The sequence below is a fragment of the Chiloscyllium plagiosum genome, chromosome 18 (genome assembly GCF_004010195.1).
Source record: "Chiloscyllium plagiosum isolate BGI_BamShark_2017 chromosome 18, ASM401019v2, whole genome shotgun sequence".
NCBI lineage: Eukaryota > Metazoa > Chordata > Chondrichthyes > Orectolobiformes > Hemiscylliidae > Chiloscyllium > Chiloscyllium plagiosum.
In genome coordinates this window covers 64729025-64740219 of record NC_057727.1, presented here as the reverse complement: position 1 = coordinate 64740219, position 11195 = coordinate 64729025, and the positions used below count along the sequence as shown (strand labels likewise).

General features: G+C 42.0%; 1 protein-coding gene across 1 annotated transcript in view; it reads left to right on the top strand.

The window, feature by feature from the left end:
* Positions 1-9775, top strand: part of LOC122559146 (transmembrane reductase CYB561D2) — an 18314-nt gene extending 8539 nt beyond the window's left edge. Inside the window, exons 2-3 of the mRNA XM_043708502.1 lie at positions 3421-3458; positions 7338-9775. Coding sequence (XP_043564437.1) covers positions 3421-3458; positions 7338-7841 — 542 coding nt within the window. The 3' untranslated portion in view covers positions 7842-9775. The remainder of the gene's footprint in view (positions 1-3420; positions 3459-7337) is intronic.
* Positions 9776-11195: the final 1420 nt, after the last annotated feature.

The window sequence follows — 11195 nt, the reverse complement described above, 5'->3', positions numbered from 1 at the left end:
ACACAAATTCCCTATGCTATCCCTGATCCGGCCTACTCTTTCTTTGACCATTCTCTTATTCCTCACAAAAGTGTAAAATGCTTTTGTGTTCTCCCTAATCCGTTCTGCCAAGCCTTTCTCGTGCCCCCTCCTGGCTCTCCTCAGACCATTTTTAAGCTCCTTCCTTGCCTGCCTGTAATCCTGTAGTTTTGAGCTTGACCCTAGCTTCCTCCACCTTACGTAAGCTACCTTTTTCCTTTTGACGAGAAGCTCCACTGCTCTTGTCATCCAAGGTTCCTTTATCTTACCACTACTTGCCTGTCTCAGAGGGACATATTTATTCATCACTTGCACCAACTCTTCCTTAAGCAGTCTCCACATGTCTAACGTGCCTTTACCATGGAACAATTGCTCCCAATCCATGCTTCCTAACTCATGTCTAATCGCATCATAGTTTCCTCTTCCCCAATTAAATATCCTCCCATTTTGCCTAATCTTCTCCTTCTCCATAGAGTTTAATTTGAACAAGTGTGAGCTGATGCATTTTGGAAAGTCAAATACAAGAGGAAAGTTTACAATGATCTTGGGCGCAAGAGCATAGATGATATTCATGACAACGCAGGTGGGTACGGTGGTGAAAAAAGTTTGTACACATCCACATTTTGATCCCCGTGGTGGGGTCTCTCATACACACCTGGACCCTCTTCCTCATGTTGCATCCCTTCATTGGTTATGGCGTTGAGTATAAACGTTGGCAAGTCATGTTACACTGTAAGACTTTAGTTAGGCCACATTTGGAGCATTGTGTGCCACTCTAGTCACCATACTATAGGAAGGATGTAGAGGGTGCAAATGAGGTTTACTAGAATGTAAACTGGACTGGAGTATAAGGTAGACAAGCAGGAGGCTGGAAGAACACAGCAAGCCAGGCAGCATCAGGAGGTAGAGAAGTCAATGTTTTGGGTGTAACCCTTCTTCAGGACTGGGGGTGGGTGTAAGGGAAGCTGCAGATAAAGGGGGTGGCAAAGTGGGGATAGGTGAAGACTGATAGAGGGTACAAGCTGGTTCGTCAGTGGGAGGAATGAATCAAGTAGGTGGCTGGGAGGAGTGGGAGGGACTGGAAGGCAGTCGGGGGAAGGGCAGGGAGATTATTTGAAATTCGAGAACTCAATGTTGAGTACTCTGGGCTGCCCAGGTGGAAGATGCAGTTTGGTTTGTTGTGGCAATAGAGGTGGTTAAGGATGATCATGCCAGAAAGGAATTGGGAAGGGGAATTAAAACGGGCGGTGACTGGGAGATCCAGTCGGCCCCTGCAGGCCTGGCTGAGATGTTCGGTGAGCAGTTCCCTAGGTTTACGTTTGGTCTCCCCGATGTAGAGAAGACCACGTCGGTAGCACCTGATGCAGTAAACTAGGTTGGAAGAGAGGCAGGTGAACCTCTGTTTCACCTGGAAGAACTGTTTGGGGCCCTGGATGGAGGTGAGGGAGGGTTGGTGTACCAGCAAGTTTTGCATCTTTTGCGGTTGCAGGGAAAGGTACCTGGGGGTTCAGGGTGATTAGTGGGGAGAGTGGCACAAACCAAGCACTGTCGAAGGGAATGGTCCTTGCGGAATGCAGAAAGGGGTGGGGAAAGCAAAGCTGCTCTTGGTGGTGGGGTACAGTTACAGTTGGCGGAAATGTTTAAAGATGATGCGTTGGATTTGGAGACTGGTGGTGTGGTAGATGAGGGCAAGGGAAACTCTGTCTTCATTATATTTGGAGGGGAACTGATTTAGAGCAGTGGAACAGGGAATGGCGGTGGTGCAGTGGAGGACTGTCTGGATGACAGCGGGGAAAAGCCTGTTGTTCGAATTACATGGACATCTGGGATGCTTGGCATGGACTGTCGTCTTGTCTGAGCAGAGACAGAAATTGGGAGAATAGGATGGAGTTCTTGCAGGATACTGGGTTGGAGTAGGTGAAATCCAGGTAGTTGTGAAAGTCTGTGGGTTTGTAGTAAATGTCCACTGGAGAATGTCTTTGGAGATGGAAATGGAGAGGTCAAGAAATGGGAGGGAGGTGTCTGACATGGACCAAGTGAATTTGAGGGCGGGATGGAAGTTGTGAGCGAAGTCAGTGAATTGTTCCAATTCAGACTGGGTGCAGGATGCTGCACTGATGCAGTCGTTGATGTAATGGGGGAAGAGTGTGTGCACAGTGCCTGTGTAGGTATTGAAGAGGGACTGTTGATGTAGCTGGTGCCCATCCAAGTGCCCGTGACCATCCCCTGGATTTGGAGGAAATGGGAGGAATTAAAAGAAAAGTTATTAAGGGTGAGGACCAGTTTGGCAAGGTATAAGAGGGTAGTGGTGGAGGGGGACTGGATAGGTCGGTCGAGAGGAAGAAGCTGAGGGCCTGGAGGCCATCCTTGTCAAGTATGGACGTCAATAAGGACTACACGTCCAAAGTGAAGGTGAACGCAGGGGGCCGGGGAACAGGAAGTTACTGAAGAGGTGGAGGGCATGGTTGGTGTCATGGATATAGGTGGGAAGGGCCTGAACCAAAGGGGAGAGGATGGAGATGAGATAAGTTGAGTGGGACAGGAGTGAGCTGAGATGATGGGTCGGCTGGGGTAGTTGGACTTGCGGATCTTGGGGAGTAGGTAGATTTGGGCAGTACGGGGCTTTGGACTATGAGATTGGAGGCAGTGGAGGGGAGATAATTGGAGGCAATGAGGGCATGGACAGTGTGAGTGATTTTGGCCTGATGGATCACGGTGGGGTCGTGAACAAGGGGGAGTAGGATGTGTTAGCTGTGAGGAGAAATTGAATTGTTTTCTCAAGAATGTTGGAGGCTGAGGGGGTGACCTGATAGAAATATATAAAACTGTGAGAGGCATGGATTGGGTGGATGGTTAGTTTTTTTCCCCCACAGTGGAAATGTCAAGTACTAGAGGCCAAGTGTTTAACGCAAGAGGGGGAAATTTTCAAGATGTGCAAGAAATGTTTTTTTAAACAGTGTGGTAAGTGCCTGGAATGTGCTGCCAGGGAAGATGGTAAAAACAAATAGAAAGTTTGAGGTACTTCAACGGTCACATAAACAGGCAGAGTATGTAGAGACGTGGACCATGTGCCAGCAGATGCGATTAGTTTAAAATGGCACAGACATAGTGGGTAAAAGGGCCTGATCCTGTACTGTACTGTTCCACGTAGTCCACTCCACTTGTTTCCACATACGACAGCACATTAGTAGAAGCAGTCAATACTGGGTCAATCTCTCTGAAACATACTTCAAATGTCTTCATGCATATTATCCTTTTTAGAAAGTGCCAGCACCTGCAAGATGAGTCTAGTAGCCCAGTAAATTACTGTTATTCTACTTGTGACCCAGCGTTTTAAAGGAGGTGTTCATTGGAATGTACCTTAAGCAACATTTGATGCTTTGATTTTTTTTCCTGTTCTAGGTTTATTTTCTTGGCATCCATTCCTGATGGCTGTTGCTGTAAGTAATACGTACTTGCAAGTTGTGTGTAGAGATCTTCATTAGAGACTGCTCTTTGGACTAATCACTTTCCTTTGGAGGCTATACTTCTCACCAAGAAAAGGGTTTCAATATTTCGCTTCCACCTATACTACCTTTCCCTGTTCCAATCCTCTCCCAAATATACCATCATTCTTCGTTCAGGAATAGATAGCAGACTCAATCATAAATGTTTGGTGTCTTCGTCACCCCTTCTCTCTGGTGTAATTGAGCGAAACTCATTGGAGAAGAGGACATGAGGCAGTGACTTTGTATTAGTGACATTTGCAACTCAAAAACATCATTCCCACTCTTCACAATTTAAAAAGGTTTGTTCGTTTGATATGGGTGTAGCCAGCTGCACCACCTGCTTTACTCCTGATGAAGGGTTCATGCCCGAAACATTGATTCTCCTGCACCTCAGATGCTGTCTGACCTGCTGTGCTTTTCCAGTGCCACACTTCTCGACTTTATTGCCTATCCCCTTGATCTGAATGACTTGCTAGGACTGTTTCAGGTTACAGTTAAGTCAACCAAAGTGCTGTTTGTCTGGAGTCACTGACAAGATGACAGATTTCCTGCCCTGAGGAACATTATTAAAGCTGGGTTTTAATGACAGTGGTATCATGGTTGCCATTACATGAGCTTTTCATTCCTGACTTAATTGAATTTAAATTTCACCATCTGCCATGATGGGTTTCGAACTTACGGTCCCAGAGCATTAGCCTGGGTTTCTGGATTACTAGTTCAGTGATAGTATCAATACATCCACTGCCCTCCCACTTTATCCTCTCCCTGTCCCGAAAGGTAGTTGAGATCCTGATTTTTAACTTTGTTGTAAAGCACAGTTGCATCATGAGATCTTGCACCACCTCTACCTCTTGCTATCACACAGGTGGAGGTTTTAAAAAAGAATAGTTCTTGCTTTGGACTTAAGTTAGCACAGGCACAATGGGTCAAATGGCATAAGACTGTGATTTGTGTTCCATATTTCAGGCTGGGTGTGAGTTGAAGCTTATCTCGAGGAATATAAACTCCACTACTCCACCAGTTTTAACATCCCGAGTATGGTACATGAGAGAGTAGGTGCCACTCGATTTTCCAACCAGATGTGGGGGATGGAGAAAGGGAGCTGAGTGTTGCCTAGTTTGTTTTGGATTGGGAGACCAAAGAAAGAAGGGAAAAAGGAACAATTTTAATTTTGGCGATATAGGCTTGAGCATACTCCAGTGCAGAGAATGGGTCACTGCATTTTTTGTTTTATTTATTCACTCATGAGGTATAGGCGTCGCTGGCAAACCAGTATTTATTGCTCTTCCTAGTTGACCTTGAGAAGATGGCCATGAGCTACCTTCTTGAACTGCTGCGTCCCATGTCCTGTAGATAGACTCTCAGAGCCCTTGGGGATGGAATTTGATATGAATGTATTTTGCTCATAACTAAAGTAAATGAATGACTTCATAAATTCAACTGATTAACTTAAATTGATTGTTGCGATTAGTACACTTGCAATTGTTCAGCAAGTGTTGTCCAACTGTGTTACCGCATCTCACAGTGGATGTTTTGTTTTGGGTTTTGCAAGCAAAGAATTTGTGAAGTACAATCTGTTTATTGTTTATTATGAACTACTAAGAGAACATTGTGTTTGGTTCAACAGCCAATCACTGAGACATAGTGTCTACTTTCCTGTTATTGAGCTGTTTCTGACATTTATACAGGACATTGCTCAATTGTATGGAAGGCAGAGCATCTTTTTAGACTAGCATCAGCAAATTGTTAATGGAAAACATTACTGTTGTAGCCATTTGTATAGTAGCAATATGAAATTGCTTTTTTAACCTATTCAAATGTTTGGGATATTTTACCATTCCAGGATAATTTGAGGAAGACCAGGCACTTTCAGTGCGTTTGTAATGATACATTGTGAACAATAATATGATCAGGATGGCTGTTGCCTACATGACAGCCTTATTGGATATGTTCTATTTCTGCACCAAGTTTGCAAAGTATGTTAATGGCCAGGGCTCTATTTACTAAATTGCTGATAATCTTACAAAACGGTTGCTTGATAATATGGAGCTTAAATATTGATAAGAGGAGAAACAATGTTTAATCTTTCATTGTCATAAGACATTGCAAGTCTTATCAGTAATGACTTGCAAGAAATCAAATTTAGAAAGGGAGCACCAACTCATGCAGCAAGAGAAGATGGTACAGATTGGTTGGACCATGGTTGTCCTTCAGATGAAGCAGAAACTGTAAACTGCCAATCTTTGGTTTCTTGTATCGTCGAGAGTGGGCTGCTGGAAAAGCACAGCAGGTCAGGTAGCATCCAAGGAGTAGGAGAATTGATCTTTCAGGTAAGAGCCCTTCATCAGGAATGAATGTTAACTGCTTCATCTCAAAAGTCCAATTGCTTTCTCATTGACAGTGTTTTGGTTCATCAGTCAACTTCCCAAACAATCAGCATCCTCTTCTCCTATTGTATAAATCATTGTTTGCTTGAAGTTTCAAAATTTCTCCAATAAAAGAAATTCTAACTATTTTTAATGGCATTGCTATTGCTAAACACTTCATTATCAACACCCAAGATAGGGTCACCATTGGCTAGGAACATTAACTGGACTAGCCACATAAGCACTGTACCTAGAAGATGCATGAAAGGCTGGAATCCTGCAGCAAGTGTCTCCCCTCCTGACTTCCCCAAATCTATCTAGGAGCTTTAGTGCACAAGTAAGAAGTGAGTGAGAGTGTTCCTGCCTTTCTGGATGAGGGCAATATTCTCCAGGACAAAGCAACCCTCTTAATCAGCATCCAAAACACCACCTTAAAGATCCACTCCCTCCTTCACTGGCTCAGAGTGGCACCATCTACAAGGTGCACTGCAACTCCTTTGACAACACCACTGAAACCTGGGATCTCTACCACCTAGAAAGAACAAAGTCAGCAGATGCATGGAACTACCACTAACTGCAAGATCCCGGTTTATCTGTCACCATCCTAACTTGAAACTAATTCATTGTTCCTTCTATATTGCTGAGTTATAATCCTGGAACTCCTTCCAAAACATCCTACTCCCAAAGGACAGCGGCTCAAGTTCACCTTCTCAAGTGTAGTGAGGGATGAGCAATAAACATTGGACTAGCAAACAATGCCCATCATCAATGGAAGGCAAATTTTAAAACAGAAAATGTTGGGAACACTCAGCTCACATAGGATTTGGAAAGAAAAGCAGAGGTAATACTTTTACCTCTAGTTAAATATTTTCAGCATTTATATTTTTGTTTCAATGCCCTGCTTTTGCAGCCAGGAGAAGTTGTCCGGTCAGCTGTATAGCATGAATAAAGTTAGGGGAACAGGTGTGAACAAGATATACCAGGAGATAGGAATATGAGAGGAGGTAGGAGAGAAACTACTGAAAGATGCACTTTCAGGGCTAGCCATCTTTGAAAAGCTAATGCAGAATGTTTCTTGATGTAGTTTGTTACAGTGAGGTTTCAGAGGGCTTTGATTGGCATGTACATAGCTGTCTATTTGAGGGAGAGGACTAAAATTACCAGTGACTTGAGCTTTTTGATGTTAAGACTTCAGAAGTAAGATGGGAGAAAATATGTTGATTTCAGTAAAAGCTGAAGCCTAATAGAACCCAAGAGCCATAGGTCTGCCATAGTGGGAATAATTGTTGATATGACCTGACTGATACAATGGGGTAGAGCATATCTATAAGGAAAGCTGTGCCAAGGAATTTCAACTTTCTCTTTCAGATATTTAACCAAATTGCAAGGACAAAAGAAACAGAAAAGGAGGATTTACAGGAGTTTTAATGAGCAGAAATTTAATTGTGTTTCTGTTTTTTCCTAGTTTTCCTTCATTATGACTCAAGCCATTCTGCTGTTCTCTCCAGAGACTTCCCTTATTATGTCTTACTCAAGGAAAATCAAAGTTCGAGCCCACTGGTTGTTGCAAGGGATGGCCACATTGTGTGCTGTTCTGGGTTTGACCATTATTAGCTTTAACAAATACCTGAATGACAAACCACATTTTACCAGCTGGCATGGTCTGGTTGGTCTGATAACCGTCCTTTACATTTGTATGCAATGCATCGGTGGAATTTCACTTCTATACCCCAAAATGATGAAGAACTGGTCCCTATCCAAAATGAAAGTCTATCATGCTACTTCAGGATTGGTTGGCTACCTGCTGGGCTGCACCAGTCTACTGCTGGGCATGTGTTCAACATGGTTCACTGAGACAGTGACTGGTATTAATTGGTACCTCGCAGTCTGCTTCCCAGTCCTGTTGGCATTGGTCCTCATGAATCAGATGTCTAATGCCTACCTGAAGAAAAAGAGGATGCAGCCGTGACGAACCTTTCTGTGTAATCTGTCAGTGCTCAGCAATGACCTGGATTTCAACCTATCTGAAAGTTTACTTCAGTGGAACGGTCAAGAAAACAACTTGAGCCATTACACAAAGACCAATCATCAATGCAGGTGATTGATGTCAAAGTGGGCACAGATCAATATAAGGTCTAAACTTTGAGATTGGACTCCAGTTTAAAGAATTTACTAATTCATGCTGGAAGCTTGGAAAGCAAATCTCAACATTGATTTTCCAGCTTGCTCAATTAACATTATCTGCCACTTTTTAGGGTCTAAGTTTAACCTATAATGAAATGTCCCTGTGTGTTCCTCCTTTGCAAGTCAGCACTGCAGTGAGTAGTGCTGCATTTTGGTTGTAGTGTACAGTCGATGTTCCTTTTGCTTACTGATTGAGATTCAAGGAAATATTCGTCAAAATAGAAGCAAGCTATGTACATGTAAGCCACAAATAAAGTGAAGCTGTGTACAAATCAACATTTCCATTACTAGGGATTGCTTTAAACCAATCATGCTTAATCCTATAGTTGCTTGTGACCTTGTTTCATGTCTGATGATATTCCTTATCCCAAGTTATCCCAACCTCCCTTAATTCTCTCCTATGTAGAATTTACAATGAAAGGGATGGCAACCCACAGTCTTGTTAATAATTTGTTTGTTTATTGATGTAGATGCAATTTTAATTGTGTTGTTTTCTTCTCAACTTGCAGATTCCAAATCAATTATTTTGTAAATATTTAATGTTATTACTTCCTACATGCGTGTATCTGTGTGTTCCTGCAGTATTGCGTGAATATCTCATCTTTCATTTATTGAGAGATTTCTTTATTACTGATTGCACATTGTTTGCATTGAGGATGATGGCTTGGAAAGCATCTATATGATCAAGACCCTTTCTCAGTTATCACTACCTCAGGCTGTTCTGTACTCAACAGGGTGAGCTTCAATGTGCAGGGGACTAATGGACAAGTTCAGAGTTGCCAACTGCACTTAATATTTAATTTATTAAAGTAAATGACCAGACTATATATAAACAGTGTATAACAGACAATTAATGTGATACTGCCTGATGTCCTGACCAATTTCATTCCCAAATATATTGTCCCAGCTACAAATAAGATCTTGGGGTCTATTCAATTATCTTCAGCTTCAACAATCAATTTAGAAATTACTTTATGGTGAGAGAATCCCTGGCAGAGTATACTGTGATCCTGGGTATGGACAAGTGTCCTTGTGACTTTGTGCCATAAACAGAACTACTCAAGCAGACATGAGATTCTTCCTGTACAGTATTGTCACCCAGGCTCTCCTTGTTACTTTTGTCTGACTGAAGCAACTAGAGGCTGGGTTGTGGTCTTAGACTTAAGAGACCAAAGGATTTGATAGACATAGACTATTACTTTAAACAAAGGATGATGTGTCATTGAAATCAAACTCAAAAGGAAAACTTTAATGAGCTCCAGACTTTCTTTAAACTCTGAGAATATCTCTAGGGACTGAAGAGAATTACTGTTGGCAGACTGATGATGAAAAATGTTTGTATTCTAAGGGCCAGTCCTGCCATACTTGGATGACAAAGGATAGTCTTACAATTAAAACAAAACAGCAAATTAAATGAACTCCAACAATAATCAAGCACCATGTGCTTTTTTCCTGAATAAGCCCACAAAGCTTTGTTTGTTTGTGTTTGTAATTCTTAAAAGTTCAATATTGGTGTCTGAGATGTATCCTGTTATTTGTATCACACTTAAGATGGTGCTAGAAGCCTGTAAGATTTAGATCTGTCTGCTTGACTAAGATTTTATTCCTGATCATTGTGTATCTGAATTCAATTGGTTTACTGAAGCTGTACTGAGCCATTCAGTCAGTGCCTTTCAGCTATGTATAAACAAAATAAATGACCACCTGTCATATATTGTAGTCTGTCTTGCTTGAGTGCTTTTTGTGTCCAGCTAGGCTGTCCATTCCTTTGTAAGAAGTGCAAAGTGAATGTTAAGAGGGGTCTTTCCCAAAATGACTTTGTTTACCAGGGTATTTGTTTCTATTTTTGTCTTCGTAGTATCCCTTTGAATTGAGTCACCATGTATGAAGGAATGGGTTAAAATGTTATGCAATCGTGGAAACAAATGACGGTGAGGTGGCAGCCCATTTCCCTTCTCTCACCTTTCTATTTTTTGTTTTAATGGTTGGGCTGCTAATTTGCAGCAACACCCCACCTCATTTGGTCCTATTGTACACAAGTCCAATTTTAAGGGGTGTAAAATCAGATGCAGTTTTAAAAATAGCCTGTATCCCAGCTAAATTCTATGCAAATACAACAAGCACGCTTTGAACATCTTAGAATCATATAGTGTAGAAGAGGTTCTTCAGCCCATTGAGTCTGTACTGCCAAAAATAGCTTACTACTTAGACTAGTCCCATTTTTCCCACACTAGGCCTATAGTCTTAATGTTGTGAGACTTCAGGTACTCATTAAAGTACTTTTTAAAGGTTGCAAGGTTTCTGGCCTCAATCAATCTACCTGGCAGTGTCACATGTAAATATCAAGGCAAGCCATGGCAGTTGAGATGGCTGGATCTGTTCATTAAACTCTGTTAATAAGATAGTGGAATTGATTGGCATTTTCACAGTGAGAGCCAAAGCAGAGAAGTTCACTCCTATAATTGAAAAAATGAGAGCAAGACAAATGTGTCTAGAATTTATAAATAAATTAATCTTACACAGTTACTGGAAAGTGTTGTGAAACAGAGACCTCTGGATTCAGATACATATTTCTTTGAAAGTTACATCGCAGGTTGACAGGTAGTTAAGAGTCATGGAGATGTACAGCATGAAAACAGCTCCTTCGGTCCAATTCAATAAATAGTGACCAGATATCCTAAATTAATCTAGTCCCATTTGGCCCATATTCCTCTAAACCCTTCCTATTCACGTACCCATCCTTTTAAATATTATAATTGTACTAGTCTCCACCACTTCCTCTGGCAGTGCATTCCATTCATTCCCCACTGTCTGTGTGAAAAAGCTGCCGCTTAGGTCACAGTTAAATATTTCCCCTCACCCTAGACCTATGCCCTTGAGTTTTCGATTCCTGTACCCTGGGGAAAAGACTTTGGCTGTTCACCTTATACACACCCTTCATGATTTTATAAACTTCTGTAAGGTTGTCCCTCAGCCTCTGGATCTGCAGGAAAATAGCCCCAGCCTATTCAGCCTCTCCCTATAGCTCCAACCCAGGCAACATCCTTGAAAGTCTCTTCTGAACCCTTTCAAGTTTCATAACATCCTTCCTATGGCAGGGAGACCAGAACTGAACACAGTATTCCAAAGGTGGCCTAGC